The 16,282-nt window shown below is 43.9% G+C and overlaps 1 protein-coding gene across 1 annotated transcript in view; it reads right to left on the bottom strand.

Annotated features, from left to right (window-relative positions):
- Positions 1–1,674: 1,674 nt before the first annotated feature.
- rbpjb (recombination signal binding protein for immunoglobulin kappa J region b) overlaps positions 1,675–16,282 on the bottom strand; it is a 52,578-nt gene continuing 37,970 nt past the window's right edge. The window contains exons 3-11 of the mRNA XM_080486616.1: positions 10,541–10,636; positions 7,108–7,273; positions 6,802–6,976; positions 5,929–6,066; positions 5,572–5,684; positions 4,740–4,880; positions 4,464–4,619; positions 4,228–4,331; positions 1,675–3,186 (exon numbers count right to left, since the gene is read on the bottom strand). Of these exons, the coding sequence (XP_080342742.1) occupies positions 2,862–3,186; positions 4,228–4,331; positions 4,464–4,619; positions 4,740–4,880; positions 5,572–5,684; positions 5,929–6,066; positions 6,802–6,976; positions 7,108–7,273; positions 10,541–10,636 (1,414 nt within the window). The 3' untranslated portion in view covers positions 1,675–2,861. The remainder of the gene's footprint in view (positions 3,187–4,227; positions 4,332–4,463; positions 4,620–4,739; positions 4,881–5,571; positions 5,685–5,928; positions 6,067–6,801; positions 6,977–7,107; positions 7,274–10,540; positions 10,637–16,282) is intronic.

Here is a 16,282-nt window from a genome sequence, read left to right as displayed (position 1 = left end):
TCGAAGAAAGAACCAGAAGAAGGCTGAGAGGAGCTTACAACGCTCGTGAGACAATATTATTGTACCAAAAGTGAGAAGGTGCCGGGCACCGCATGAGAATACAAAAGAAAAACAAACAAAAAAAACAAAAACTGGGTTACTTGTACTTGTACACCAAGAACGAAGGCGGAGATCCTTCAGAAGGCTGCTTTTGCATGAGAACGGCGGTCGGAGGAACAGCGGAGCCCCCCCGCGGTAAGAAGCGAGGCGTTCAGCTTGCTTTTTTGTGCCGTGCACAGGTTCTTCCAAGACGAGTAAACAGCAGATAAGGAGGAGGAAGGTGAAGGATCTTTTCCTTTCAGGAAAAAAGGAAAAAGAAACTTTTCTCTTTGTTTTTTTTGTAATTGAAGTTTTCAGTAAGGCCACATCAAATTGAAAAGAGTCCCTCTCTTTTTTTTTGGGAGTTAAATGCCACCAGGAAGTACAGCATCACACTGGAAGAACACCTCGCTGGGTGTGGATATCGACGGTAGCTGTGATGATGAAGCAGCGGAGTCCTGCACGGCGTCCAGGTGTAGGTGTGTGTGTGTGTGTGTGTGTGTGTGTGTGTGTGTGTGTGTGTGTGTGTGTGTGTGTGTGTGTGTGTGTGTGTGTGTGCTTGTATTCAGGCAAGGTGGAAGAATGAGACAAGTTTGACGTTTTCTTGCGATACCGGCGCTGTAAAGGCGGATCTTTTTGAAGCCAGTTATCGTCACACACCAGAGTCGCACCAGGAAACACAGAATCCTGCTACATCTGTCGTGTGACCAAAAGGGTCACGTAACTGTTATAAAATCTCAAGATTTAATCAAGCTGATGCCACTTAGTTACGGATCTCCATATACGGTTATTCCCTCCAGGCCCAACAGCAGCACAATAGAGCTGGTGTCAAATTACGACGAGATCATGCAGCCTACCGACAGACTTGGTGCCGTTTCTTCTGTCCCATCAGAACAGTGACTACATCATAAAGAATTGTAGATTATGACAAAAAGCCTCTAAAGAATGATCACAACAGGACCATCTTGTAACTCTGAAACAAGTAGAAGAAGCCCTAGTAAACAGTCCTGTGCAAAGGCTTGAGGGATTTGTGAAGGAAACGCTGCTATTCAAACGCGTAATCCCAAAAAACAAAACCTCTGATCGGTTCCAGATTTCCTCTGCAGCAGAGTACAACCATCCCAATCATACAACCGATGTTGTCAAGTACAGAACAAACAAAAAAAACGCAAAAACAACGCGTTTTCACTTTCACTGTTCATATTTAAGGAAGAGACGGTAGATATGGAGAAGATTTGACCTTAAAACACACGTTTCCCAAGACGAATTGATGCTTCTGGGTTTTTTTTAGCGTGATCACACAAACGTCCAGATATCCACTATTCTGTCGGTCTACGCTGTCAGTTCTTTTTAAAGGGTTGCTCAGCCGGGGCGAGGAAACTACATCGCTGTCGATTTAGTATAAAGACGTAACTCATAGTCCCGTCAGAAAGAAGTGATGCCGGTTCGGACGCGTGCAGGACTCCAGAGCAACGGATGAATAACAGCAGATATGTGACTTGCTTTTTAAGAATATACAGTACTAAGGCTATTCTTTTAAGTCTTTACACTCGTCTGAAAAAAATGGCAAACTTGACTTTTTTTTTTTTTTTTTTTCCTCGTAACAATGGAAGTCTAGTTGTTTTTTGTTTTTTTTCACGTGTTCTGCAAATGTTGCCATGGCTCCGTGTGAGAAGTACTGATGTGTATACGTTTCCAGGAGACATAGCGCACATAGAGTATTGCAGGCAAGGCAGAGGCGTTGCTTAAAGCTTTTCTTTTTAAAGACTTCATAAAAACCAATGATAAAAAATAGGCCCTCTGAGGTTATTCCCCAATTTTCTTAAAAAAGAAAGAAAGAAAAAAAGAAACCAACAAAAAAAAAAAAACAAACAACCTTCGCTTATGTAAATAAACAAACTTCAGGTTTTTTTTCCCCAACAGAAGAAGCAAGAGTATCAAAACAAAGTCAATCCAAAGACTGAAAAAGCAGGCGTTTGTAGTAAGGTCACAATAACATAAAGGGGGGGGGGGGGGATTTTGGACCTCAAAAAAGGGGGGAAAACAAAGCCCAAGCTCAGAGGAAGAATAGAAACTATTTGGTAACAAAAGTGTACTATATGTTTAATACAAAAAAGGTATGGAGAAAAATGTACCTTTACTAAAGCTTATACAAGATCCTTGGTCCATAAAAACTATGTTATCGTCACGTTTTAGGTGTGTCCCTCTGCATCCTCGCGCTCCCGCCAACGACGACACATCCAACTCCGCGGATTACCGCCCAACAAAAAGGAGGGATCGTAAAGGGGAGGAGGGAGGGGGGCGAAAAGGGGGAGGCGCGAGAAAGAAAGAAAGAAAGAAAGAAAAATGTTTCCTTTTCGTTATTTTGTACGCGGTGGATGTATCGTTGTTGGGGTTTCCCCCATTTCTCACAGCTGTAGAAAGGTGCTGGTGCTCTGAGCCTGCAGGAACTTCACTCATTTCCAAACACCAGGACTGGACAGGCGGGTCCCCAAAGTAACCACAGGAGAGGAGGGGGGGGGGGGGGGGGGGGGGGTGGTGGAGGGGGGTGGGGTGTGGAGAAGCGTGCTCCTTTTTTGTGGTGTCGCTCCTTCAGACTTCCCCCTGCGTCCGCTTCCTTTTGTCCCACCGATTTTTTTTTTCCATTTCAGCTTCTTGGTATCCAAAATTAATACGCAGCACTTTAGAGTGAGTCAGTTTCTGTTTATTTCCTATAGTCTTCATATACCTCCTGGTATATTTTGCTCTGAAGGCATGTCGAAATGAGCGGCCTCCGGTGTGCGTTAGGAGACCACGGCCGCGGCGGTGGAGGATGAGGATGTGACTCCCGGGTTGCCGGTGCTATTGGGGCCGTAGACGGCGGCACCGGGCTCCTGGCTGCTGTTGCTGATCAGGCTGGAGTTCCCGGCCCGCAGGATGGCCCCGGCGGCGCTGCAGTGCGGCCTGGGCCCGGGCTCCGGCGTGTAAGTGAAGGTCAGTGTGGTGGAGTAGATGATGCCGTCGTTCCTCACCAGCGTGACGGGGACCTGGACGGGCTGCCGCACCCAGCGCCAGCCCTCGCGGAAGGCCGAGATGTCGGGCACCACGCACAGCATGCTCTCCGCGCACCTGCAGGGGGAAAGCAGTCGATTGAGAGTCCATTGATCCGCACACAGAATACCCAATCATCTACCGTCCGGCACACGGCACCACCGTGATGCTGCGTTATAGAGGCTCCTGGGAAATCTGAGGCACTTTTCAGTGGTGCAGAGCGGAAGTATTATTAAGACTGCGTCTGTAAACTCTACAAGATTCATTGCTGATTGACCAGAAAAATGGTTTAAGTTGACTTTGTCAAATTTAATCTTCAATTTAAGAAAGAAACTCAAGTAAAACTAGGGGACAGTGTAATCTAAAGCCCGTCACTTCTCAGGACGTGCACGTTTTTACACTGGACGGATACTAATGTAGCTTTTAATCCAACTTTATCTATAAAGCACATTTAAAAACACCACAGTGGACCAAAGTGCCGTGCAAAGAATAAAGAAGACATGAAAATGCACGCTTCACACATTTAGACAATATAGACAAAAGATACAGACGTCACCATAAAACAAACGCAGTCAATAGTATAGAATGAAAAGTCAACAGGTCACGTGATGTTGAAGGCCGAAGAGAAACGGTGGGTTTTAAGCCGTGAGGACAGATCTCGCTACAATTGGCTGTTTAGTTGTAGTTTTTGAAAAATCCCAGTAGTTGTGCTTCGTTCCTAAAGGCCAGGTAGTTCAAGCACTTGAGTCATTTTGCAGTTGTGCACCGAGGTGGTGCGGAGGAGACTGTGAACACTCACTGTGGTCAATGTTTGTTCGGCGGCACTGATCAACACATAAACGCTCCGTGACAAAAGAAAGACGTGGAAGGAAAGATTCCGCGATAGTGCAGCACTGCAGAACTTCGGCCAACTCCAAACAAAATAATCCCTGTGCAAGCTCCACGGCCAAGATGGACGGCAATGTAATCTATTACATCAGAGAAAATACTTTTGTGCATTTAGACCCACCCTGAATATCAAAGTCGGTCACTAAGTGTGAGTAACATCTAAAGGCTCATCAAAGCTCTTGAAAGGAACGATTACACTTTCACTGCATTGATAGGAAAATCGAGCATTACCTGTACATAGTCTCCGCCTCAACGTCTCCGAACCAGACCCGCAGATTTGGAGTGAAGTTCTGTCCTGTCAGCTCCAGCATGGCGACGTCCCCACCGCCGTTAAGCTGCGAGCAAACACGGCAGCCAACAGTCAAACTAAAGGACAAATCCCACGCCGAGAGAGAGAGAGAGAGAGAGAGAGAGAGAGAGAGAGAGAGAGAGAGAGGAACAAGGCTGAAAGCGACTCCCCTGCATACCTGTAAGCTCTCTACCACAGGCACGGGGGTGACAGGCGAGTGGACGGGGCCCATGCCCTCGTAGAAAGTGTATTCGGCCTTGTCTGTGCTGATGATTGTCCAGGAAGCGCCGTCGTTGATCATCTCCTTGTTTGGTTCCTTTGGGCATGGAGTGGCCTGGCGTGAGGGGGGAGAGGAGGAGACGTGAGGCTTCCCGACGCAAACAGACGACCAGGGTAACAGACTGAGTGAGGATGTCAGCTCGGGGCTGACGGCGAGAGATGGGAGGGCACTGACTTGAAACTGGATGATCCTTTCTTGGGAAAGGCACAGGTACATGCGCTCTGTGTCCTTCAGGTAGAAGGCACACTTGTGGAGCTGGGAGACGGGGTCGTCGGCGTCCAGCAGCGCCGTCTGCTTGTCCACCTTCCGGATGATCTTGAGAGAGAACAAAGAAACCAGAAGGGATGAATTACAGAAAAGCCACTGGATCATTTCTCTTTGGAATCAATGAACATGAGGATTGCAACAGCTTGAAAAACTGTTGACAGTGAACCAGATATATTTTCTCCTTAAATCAGGTTCATCCACCGTTTCCCTACAACACAGCAGCTCAGAAACCCGATGACATCATTTCAGATATGACTCAGTAAGAAAGATTCAGATCGGGACACGGGGACATCTTATCATATGTATAAAAGTTTGTTATGAGAACTGGATATCTCTAAAACTAGCCAATGTACATATTTAAAGAAGCGCAGGCTGGATGTCTGGTGCAATGACATTACTGGGATTCTTGGATTCTTCTTGTGAGCACATTGACATTGAGTTCTCTGTGTTTGACTCACTCTGAGGGATTGACACCAGCCTGAAACCTTCAGGTGTTGAACTCATTCTATTATCCTCCAAATGTAAAATATACTATGAAATTTGCTAAGGGAAAGTATATTAATAGAAGATAAATGAGAGAATGATACCATTTCTTGGTGGTCCGATTTTGGGCCATGGGCCTTTTGTTTGACACCCCTGCTTTAAAGTGTCCTCGTGTGCGACTATTTCCCATTTCATGTTCTTAATCAGTCTCCCTCAATAAAGTTTGACTCCTGTAATCCTCAAGGAGGGACATTACCAGTCTGGGCAGCGCCATGCCGGTGACGGAGCAGACCAGCTTGACCGTCTGGCCGTAGTGGATGTAACCGTCTCTCACAGTGAACTCTTCTCCTTCCGACTCCTCGTCATCCACTGCGAACACAGAGCACAGGGAGTGAACGCCACGGCCGGCAGCCCACGAGCTCGGCTGTTTTTTTTGTTTGTTTTTTCATACGACTCGACCCCCACGCGCTGTCAATCAATGTTGGCTTTGTGTGTGATGAGTCAGATGTGTAATTACTACACAGCAGCGTGGGGGTTACAAGAGAGAGAAGGAAGAAGCTGTCTGACTCCTCTCTCTCTGATCAGACGACTTTGCACTCCTGTTGATACTCACGCAGGTGGATGTAAAAGGCGCCCCACTGCTGGGAGCTGGCGTGGAAGTTGCCGCCCTCCACGTGGAGATAACGTGTACTGACTGTTTGAGACCGCAGCCGGTTGAACAATGCCACCTTGGTTCCTGATGCAATGCACACTGTGCGTGGAGACGAGAACAGGACAGACACAGTCGGTTATGTAAGCAGCGCCCAAAAAGAGAAGTTGCTCTCAGGTCAGCTGTGTTTACAGTCTGATGGGAGCCGTGACAAGTTACATGGAAGAGGCCAGAAACAGGGGACATAAAACAGGTGCTCAGAAAGACTCAAAACAGCTACACTTCCCTCTAGTGGTGAGAAATGGTACTAACAACAAAGGGGATAAAATGTTCACATGAACAATAATGCAAATAAAGAAATTAAACAGTAACATTTTTAACACTTCTCCCCAACCTTTCACATCTCCTTTACATTTAATTGATGAAAAATATAGGCTTTGAGATCAGGACAAGGAAGAAAAAGGTTTACCAGGAGCTCAGACAGACTCGTGCATTCGGTAGATTTGTGATGTAATTTGCCTTAAGCTGAAATATGAATGTGGCTGGTATCTGCATTAGCCCAACCATCCAGTTTAGTTTTTCACTGTCTTGTTGATCTTTTACAGATATTCAGGTTTAAATATCAGTAAATCTTCAATCCAATTTCCCCGGAAAAATTGAAAAAAAATAATCAAACAGCAGAAAAGCGTGCACCAACTGAAGATACCACCCACATAAACACTTGTGAAGCTTGGTGCGTTTGCTATTGTTACCATATGAAGCCTAAACACAGAATAAATGAGGACCTCATCCAGAAATACAAGTCAGAAGACAACGTCAGTCACGTGTGAAACTCACAGTCTGCATTTTTGAGGGACTGCTTCTTTTTGGAGGGCTTGGAGATGACTTTGATCCTCTTGCTGAGGAAGACGCCAATGTCCGCGCTGTTGCCGTAGAACATCTTGACGGACAACATGAAGTGCTTTCTCTTGTCAGAGTCAGATATGTACAAGGTTTTGGCTGTGCAATAGTTCTGGTGGTGATGAGGAATGGACGACAACAGTATTAGGACACAGACCAGAAAGCTTTTCCTCAAACAAATATATCACGCCAAATACATGGCGTACAAATGCTCTTAATATATTTGAACCCTGCATTTCACACCTTTCCCTCTAAGTTGAGCTGCTGCATTTCTTGGTCGCTGTTGCCGATGCCGATGAAGGCGCAGGGCTGCGACTCCTGCTCAGAGCAGCCGTCCCGCTCCATCTGCTCCTTCTTTTTCTTCCAGCCGCTGCCCATCAGGTACACACAGGGAGGAGGGCAGAAGAACCTACACACACACACAGACACACACATTTGTTGGATGTGGATTCTTACATGACATGTGTTCACTACACAGTCCGTGGAAGATATATTCTAAAACTGATTGGCGTGAATATGACAAAAATTCCAGGATATTTGCAAGAGTAAATTAGATGGTCATTTAAAAATAATTAAATTGTACATAGTCCTACCAAATTTGTTATGCTGTCTTTTTGACTTATCTGGAGTAGTTTAGGCTTTTCTAATGAGATATGACACTCTTCAATGCACATAAACAGGTTCTTGTCCATATTTTGTATCAATGCCCGTCACTGAATGAATGAACATAATGCATTCAATTAAAATAACTGGACTTATTCCATTTTTTTTCTATTTCTTTATTTAAATTTGCAACAGTAAATAAAAAAACTACAATATCTTTAAGGTTCCAGAGAAAATCGAATGTGTGATGACAGCTTTATTTAAAGAAAAGTAGCATATTATTGACTTTTCACGTGGCTATAATATCAAAACGACAATTGAAAAAACGGACAAATTGCAAAAATATAAGAAGCCATAAGAAATAGAAAGAAAAACCCTGTGCATCTCTTGATTCTGACCAGAAGAGGGCAGACCTGCACCGGGTTCAAAACCAGTCAAAGACCTGCTGCAGCATGCAGAGATGTCCAATCATTCTAAGCCTTCTTTCTGTCTCAAGACTGTCAAACTTCATTTCGCAGATGTTACCACGACCTGTCCAACGCAAAAATGATCTGTTCTGATATATAAACCACCACTTTGAATGAAAACTCATCTTTCTTCCTATCCCGAAAGTTCCTAAGTAGGCCTGGTCCACTCCAGTAGAAATACAGTCACTGTTGTCAAGAGGCGACCTTCAACAACATTGTTGGAAAGTGGAACGCAGTCTTTTTGAACCGGCACGCTTCAGATAAATGTGCGTGCGTCAGTGTGTGACTGGAAAGCGAACGGTTTCGCAACACCAGTGTCTGCCTCTGTGGGTGTTTGTCTACTTTCACCTCCTATAAAAAGCGCAGACAAGGAAGACGGTGCATTGACATTCTCCACGCGCCCACTTTCAGGGTTTTCTCGGGCTGTCGCGCTACCGCACAGAAAGACACAATCAAAGGTGCAAAACATGAACATGTGATTTGCAGACTCGGGATGTTGATGTGTACACGTTGGTGGGAGTAGATCGTATATCAAGCACCCCCTTGGGACCTACTTAACAGACTAATTCCTTTTATCTCCAAGACATTCCCGTCATGAATCAGCAACATTACAGCTGATCTTGTTCAAGGGCGCTGATGTGAGAGCACCGCATGATTGGCTCGTCTTGCTACACAAATCGTCTTGCCGGTGTTACTTTAACTGGACAAGATGCCTGAAAACTGTCTGAGGAATCTGTCTCCGTCCCAGCGTCTCTGCTTCTTTTTCTCTTCTGTTGTGTTCCAACTCTCAGAGGTGTCTTGGAGTTGGCGGGCAACAGCTGATTTACTAAGAGATAGCCCTGATGAGATCGCAAGCAGAGCTGCGACTCAGCCAGAAAAACAGGCGGGTGGGGGGGGGGGGTTCGACGAGTTTCCAAATGAGCAACAGTAGGAGACGGAAGAAAGATACAAGCTATGAAAAAGCTTGAAAGCAAGAGGTAGGAAGGTGAGAGGAGGGTTACAGGAAATGTTTAGGAGAAAGAGGCTAGAGTCAAGAGGGTAAAATGTTCTCGTCTGTGATCGCCTGATGCAGAAACTACAGAAACTACAATAAAGCATTTCCTGTGACTCTCTGGGAACTGATAGGTCTGGTCTTTGAACCCTCCCACTGTGTGTGCTCTGAGCGTTCACCCCTCGAGACTCCCCTGTCTCCCTGTTGCCCCCGACTCCCCCTCATCCGGGCCCCGTTTCCTCTCAGGCTCTTAGCAGCCTTCACCTGAACGTGGCCTGAAGCGAGAGGTCGCCGCTCATTTCCTCCTCCGACCTCTGCAGATATGGGAGGTCAGAGGAGGTCAAGGTACCCACTCAGCTCAGAGTGTGTTTTCCATCTCCACTAGCAATGTGATCTACATGCCCATAAAGGAGTCTACTTTTCATTTGTGAATAAAGGTCAAGATGTTGGGTGTATATATATATATATATATATATATATATATATGATGCTCACGCCACTTCTTGGGGCATTCTAAACTGTGCTATATGAGAGCAGTCTAAATTTATCATAGATCATAGATACACTGGCAAGACATTTAATATTCATAATAATAATAATAATAATAATCAATTTGCACATTTATCCAATATGAGATGAAGACTAACAGCTGTCAATTCTGTAAGGATGGAATAGACAATATAAAAGGTTGGTAAGATCTAGATGTCCTCGCGTTAGTCTTTATGTAAATCTAATCAAAACAACTACTACCGATAGCAGCATCCTCTCCCGAGTCATTTATTAGATGTTAGTTCACGTCAATTGTCTTAAACGTGCTGGATATGTATGAGGTCAGTGGCTTCTGTGAATACCGCAGGATTGTCAATCCCAGTGGAGGTTACAACAGATTGCAGAGCAGAATAGACCAGACCCCGAGACCTCCACCTACTAAGAAACATAGCAGGGAGATGAAGCAACATGGAGAACGGGAAAAGAAGGTATCCAAAGTACAGAAACATCAATACACAGCCCAAAACAACACACTGGCTGTGGGTGGATCTTTAGTTTCCTATTTGGGACTACGGATTATTTCGAACGTCTTTGGGACTTTACAGCACCTTCTTTTCCCAAACACTTTGACTATAATCTACATGAGATTACTGACTTTTTATGTGATTAGTGTGAGGTAAATGTGTTTCGGGTTTGTTCTACTGATACCCACTTTGTACAAAACTGCATCATATTTGTGGGGGTGGGGTGTAATCGATAAGCAAGGTTCCCTGACTCTACATTGAAAAGTTCTTCAACTAATTCAACAAAACTAGAAACACAATTGTATTTGGTGATTACATACAGGGGTGGCAAATAGAGCTACAGATTATAATCCTGAAAAGAAATTGTTCATTAAAACAGTTGCGAAATCTCAAGTCTGTGCTGTTGAACGGATTCTAGATTACTGTTCTCTGTAGGATTAAGTACATTAACATTTGTGGTGTTAAAATCGGTCAATCTGTTTTAAAGGTCCCGGAAGATCTTATTTTAATGTTGTAAACACTCAAACTTTCAGGGTTTGTCAGGGCCCAAAGAGACATTTATATATGATGCACACCAACAAATACATTTATACTCAACTCACCTTTTCTCATTGCCATAGGATTTCTGTGCAACTTTTGCATGCAGGATCATGACAGTTTGGTCACCTCGCTCCTTCAGGTAATTCCTCATCGCTTCTCTGCAAGGACGACATAAAGAGGGAGAGAGCACAGAGGGAGAGAGTCATTAGCAGGCCATTTAGCGACCAGGCAGAGGAGGTTAGTTGATATCGGGTGTGGCGAAACCTAAAGCTGAAGCTCTGGGAGCTTCTCGAGTTGATATCGGGGTCATTGAGGATTATCGAGCAGGTTTTAAAAGCTTTCATGTAGAAGGAACGGTGGGGGGGGGGGGGGGTGAAGGCGCAAGTGTAAAATATGTAATGAGAACACACAGACACACATACGGTATACTCTGAGTGACCTCTGGAAAGCCTCAGAGCCTGCACAAGCTGCTAGCCAAAACGCTATGTTCTCCCTCAGCTGGGTCCATTTGAGACGGGGGTGGGCTGAACCGTTAATGACCGACTCAGAGGGACAGTGAGGAGCACGGGGAGGGGAACACGAGGGAGGAAAAGAAGATGAAAAAGGAGGAGAGAAAAAAAAAAAAACACCAAAAAAACAGCCGAGTTGAAAAAAAACCCAAAAAACAACAGAGCTGAGCTCACCAGCAAAGACTCCTCATCTCAAAAATGTTGCAAGAACTGTGCTCTCATTACCTCCGTCAGCCCCCCTCCACTACGACTCCTCTACACAAAAACCAAACATTTTATCATCTGGGAGACCACTACAGCTCATGAGGAACTTGGAGGTGAAAGATCAAGCTCGGATGCACAATTAAGACACATGGAGAGTGATCCGATGACTGATCTGATCCGTGCACATGCACAGATGTCGGTGACACCTGACACGCCGGGGCGCACAGAGGGCTTCCCACTCCAAGCTCCACTCTGCCACGCAATACTGGGCCGCACGCTCGGGCTAGACGGGGTCTTTGTTATGAGAGGAGGAGGGGGGGAAGGAGAAAGAGGAAGGGGGGGGGGGGGGGGGGCACTGGGAAGGCTCACAGGTTTATCCATTTATAATAGACAGTAACAGATTTCTTCTTTGTTCTGCAATGAGATATGAAGACTTCAGATTCGCATCAAAGCTTAATCACACTTATTCATGCATTATTTTCTGAAAATACCATTGTAGTGGAGTGAATGGAGGTGATGAGCAGGCATGGTGCTCAGCAGAGGAATGTGGGACAGATGGTGGTGGGTTTTCCGAGTAATGCACAAGAGTCAATTAATTGTGCACACAGGCACGAGTAGATTTTATGCTATCTGAAAGAGATCAGAGACAGTAAAGTGGTGGTAGAGAAGAGTGTGACGAAGCTTTGGAAATCAAGCCAAAACAGTCAGAAATCAACTCAGGTGTTGGGATGTATGAGTTACTTTACAATACTACTTGTTCAGTTACAATTACAGACTTTTTGTGTGAGCTTATAAATACTCACTATTTACTTTCAGATAGAAATGTTAGGCAGAGTTTAGCATGACTGCCAGAAAGTGCATCCTCCCCTCACAGGAAAGGAAATAACAGACTTTAATAATCATCCTAAAAGGTCAGGATCACATGTGTGCGCCACCTTTTGACTTATAATCAAAAATTATTCACTGATTCAACTAAACAACTAAAAAGCTTTGATGGACCGATTGTTGAATTTCAAACCTGTGAATCCATTTAGCCCGTTTGAAGCAGTCTGATGCAATTGAAACGCCACATGGAGTAAATGATGTCAAGCCAGGAACAAGGCGCATAATACAAATGGAGTTGCAGCTTGATTATGACAATTCAATTAGACAGATGCAACTGCATTGAAGGACTTGACTAGGAAGTGAACAATACACTCCCCGGCGTGATAACCAGACACAGACACACCGATCCACAGAGAGACCCCTGCAGTCACTGCTCTGATTGATTACATCGAGTCTCAGCCTGCTGATGTCAGACCTGTGGGGCTCGTGTCACACCTCTGTGACCCGCTGCTTGTACAGGAAGGATGATATCACAGATGTGACACTGACACTTTTAGATTCCTGGAATCAATCCCCTCATATTTTCCACTATCTCATTCACAGACGGTAAAAGTAGACGCCTCTTTTTATTCCAACAGCTTAATCTGTAGCTCATGTGTGTTACCAAGGGTGATTTCTTTTTTTTTCTTTTTTTTTTTTGCTTTTAAATGCCGCTTTTGCAAACTCCAGTTACGGCATTACAAATATCAAAGGATGCACAATAAGTTATTTTATTCAGTTCAAATTTCAGCTTAGCAAACTGTGGTATGAAATCCTGGATAAGACCATGATTGTGAGCACAATGAATTTGCAATTGCATCACAAATACATCAAAAAATGTTTAGGTACTAACTATGTAGCGGCGAGCACTGAGCCAACATTAGATTTTTCCTTGGCGATATATTTAATCAATACATAATTGCTCGAATAAAAAAAAAAAAAAGAATAAACATTCTATAAACATAAGCAATTCTATTTATTGATTCATTCATCTACGACAATAATTAATACATAATTGATTTAAAAAAAAAAAAATGTAATCAAGTCCCACCATGAGTTGACATTTTGGCTTTTATTATTGTAGCGTCTTTAGTGTACTTGTTGTTTGGTCACTTGTGTTTTAGACCTTAGACGTTAGAAATAACTGAGCCGAGTTTCATGACCACTGTAATCCTGTAGGAGGGTCTGAAATGCCAGCCACCTTCAGAGGTTTTCCGGAAAAAGCTGGTTGTGTCCGTGTTTTTGTTGCTTCCTTGACTATTTTCACACAGAAACGCATCTGTTAAAAAGATTCATGAAACAACCCATGATGTATCAGCATTTCAGCAGGAAACGTTTTGCGTGATCGTTCTACCCATCTTCAAATCACAACAGACTGTCTGCCTCTTAATCCCCTTCCCCAACCGAGTTGCAACCAAACACAGCGGGGTTAACGCAGAGTGTCTACCGATCTCAGTAAAGAGCAGACAAATCTCCTTACCACAGACGAACACAAGCTGCGACTTACCAGTTCAGGGTTATTTTTAAATGAATTTTCAAAAGAATCTTCCAGCTCCTTGGTCGTGTTTCTATTGAAAACACTTGCGGGTGCATTATTATGTTTGGAAGACGTGACTCCGCCAGGCTGACATTTACCACTTATACCAATAAAAACCCTGGAGGTAGACGTGTTGAATGACCCTGCTCATTACACCCTGCACAACGCCACGAAGGCTCGACAGTCGGAAATTACAAAACAAATCAGCTATTAAGTATCTTCTTTTGCCAGGTATAACTATCGGCTTAAGGCCACGCTTATATGACAACGTTTGAAGTGAAAACGTTGTTTTCGCCTTTTTTGTTTCAGTAAAGTTTCGTGTTTAGATGTCAACATTTTGTCCTTTAACACAGAAATGGCAGAAAGGCTGAAAACCATGTAGTCAGCACTAGTTGGCGCTGTTGGTTGGTTTTGTAATGAAAACACACGCACACGCATTCGGGTGACCGTCAACTACAAAACTACCAAGTCCCAGGAGAATATGGACTAGAAATCAAGACACTCTGGAGGCCGCCATTGTTGTTCTCCATCATTATCATTGTTTATCCACTCGCGTATGTGAAGACGAACTATTTACTACAGCCATGGTGCACATGTCGAAGCGCTTTTAAAAAGTTTCAGTGGCTCTGAGCACCGTTGTCGAGTAAACAGACATCCATAATGCAGGGAAAGTTTTCCGTTTTGACTCAAACCCGTTGAGCAAGCAGGGCCTAAATGTTCAACAGCCAGTAAAACACCCGCACAATGCTTTTAGCATTGCATTCAAAGAACATCAAGATTAACAACACCAAATTCTTCTCTTTTTTTAACAGAAGAGGAAGTCAGAAGGAGCACTTCTATGAGAATCCACAATCAACCATGTCCCACATTCAGGGTCGCCCCTATAATCAAGGAAATGGTTTGATCACACACATTGCTACACAGTTATTTCATGACTCCAGAATCAAACACGGGTGGTGGGGAGGTTACGTGCAAGAGCCACAGCTTGTGGTTAACACTGCTGCGATGCTCACCAAACTCTTCCAGACCACTGTGGCTGGGTTGAGGAGAGACCATTCCCCATCAGGAACAAAAATGCTTTGGCATGATATCAAACCTTCACTGGCAGCGGTTCTTCCTGTACTGTCATCAGCAGCAGCCTCTGACGCACCGATATTCACACCAAAGCTCCCTGAAATGACCTCTAAACTGATAACAAATGTGACAACGGGCAAATGAAACACAATACCCTGTGATCGAACAAAGTAACACAAACCCATCCAATGGAAACTTGTGCTGTGAAGCCAAGCATTGTTAAAAACCACAAAGTTTCCAAGTGCGGAAACCAAGTTTAGAAAACTACCAAATATGTCAGAACCAATTTTGGAGTGATGTGCGTAAAACATCCGAATAACTTCATCTGATGTTGTGTTGCAGCCCGAGGAGCTCTTCAGCTTGGAGATCTCATTTAACCAGGATTTCATAACAGCGACAGAGCTGATGTTGGAATAAAAAGGACTATTTGTAGTGAGAGAGTGTGTACCACAGCCTATTTGTCTCCTCAGCATTTGTATATTCTTGACATAACGCAGACACAACCATAAAATTGACAGCTATTCCCGAATAGGCGTTTTCTCAAATTGTACACAAATACAAGTAAAGGAATTGTTGCTAAAACTTTTATATATCAAAAGCACTCTTCTGACAAAAAAAAAAAGAACAAATCCACATATTCACTGTTGCATTGTCAACAGGGGGCAATTCATTCAGCACAGCATAGGAAAAAGCCAATGATAAATAAAAGTGACAGTCTGAAACGTAGATCTATGCAGGTATTTGCTTTAGTGAACACTAAAACTATTGGCTTCTAAAATGCAGTAATGCGAGTACTTGAAATTCATCGCCTCCACTCCTGGGAGCAACAAAAGACTGGAGAGGAGAACGTCTTCCAACAACGGCGAACAAAAACATTTCAGATTAATTAAAGCAACACGTTTCTATGTGTTATGCAGAAGACCTGTCTCTTTAATCTAATCTGTTAATATGACAAACGAATGTAGGATTTTTCTATCATCGTTAATCAAATAGATAAGAGTCCATTCAGAACCGTTACTGTGAAGTGAACTGTTTGTGGGGTTGCTGAAGCCATTAAAACAGGTCCCGCTCTCAAGGTTGCAAACCACTGCTTCTGATCTATATGCAACAGTTTTGTTGTCTTCCTGCTTCAACATACCACACATTGATTTGACTGAGGTGAGAACCAAGATTTCACACCCGCCAAGCCAACATGGCTCCGTTAGTGTGGTTCATTTATGAAAGTTTAAATGCCATCATCTGAACTGCCATGTGCCTCAAACAAGTAAAGTCGCACGTCTTAAAAAAGGCTACGAGACTGTTTCCAAGCAGTAGGTGCCCTTTCAAGAGACACTGGCGTGAACGATCTAAATAAACCCAACACAGGATGTGAGTAATAACTGTACATAAACAAGGGCAAGACAACAACGTCCCAAAAGTCAACCTATACTATCTGATGTATCCTCCGGTGGGTGGTTAGTCAAAACCCTTATCATAAACCCTTTAACGCAGCTCAAACATGAGCCAAACCATGAAGGAGAAATACAAGTCAAAGAAAAATGTCCCAGCTTTTATCAGTTTATGTGGTTTTTCTGAGGCTAAGTCTGTGGACTTGATGCAACAGCTCTTTGATGGTT

This window comes from Lipophrys pholis (genome assembly GCF_963383615.2).
Source record: "Lipophrys pholis genome assembly, chromosome: 18".
Lineage (NCBI taxonomy): Eukaryota > Metazoa > Chordata > Actinopteri > Blenniiformes > Blenniidae > Lipophrys > Lipophrys pholis.
This window is presented reverse-complemented; position numbering and strand designations above follow the sequence as displayed.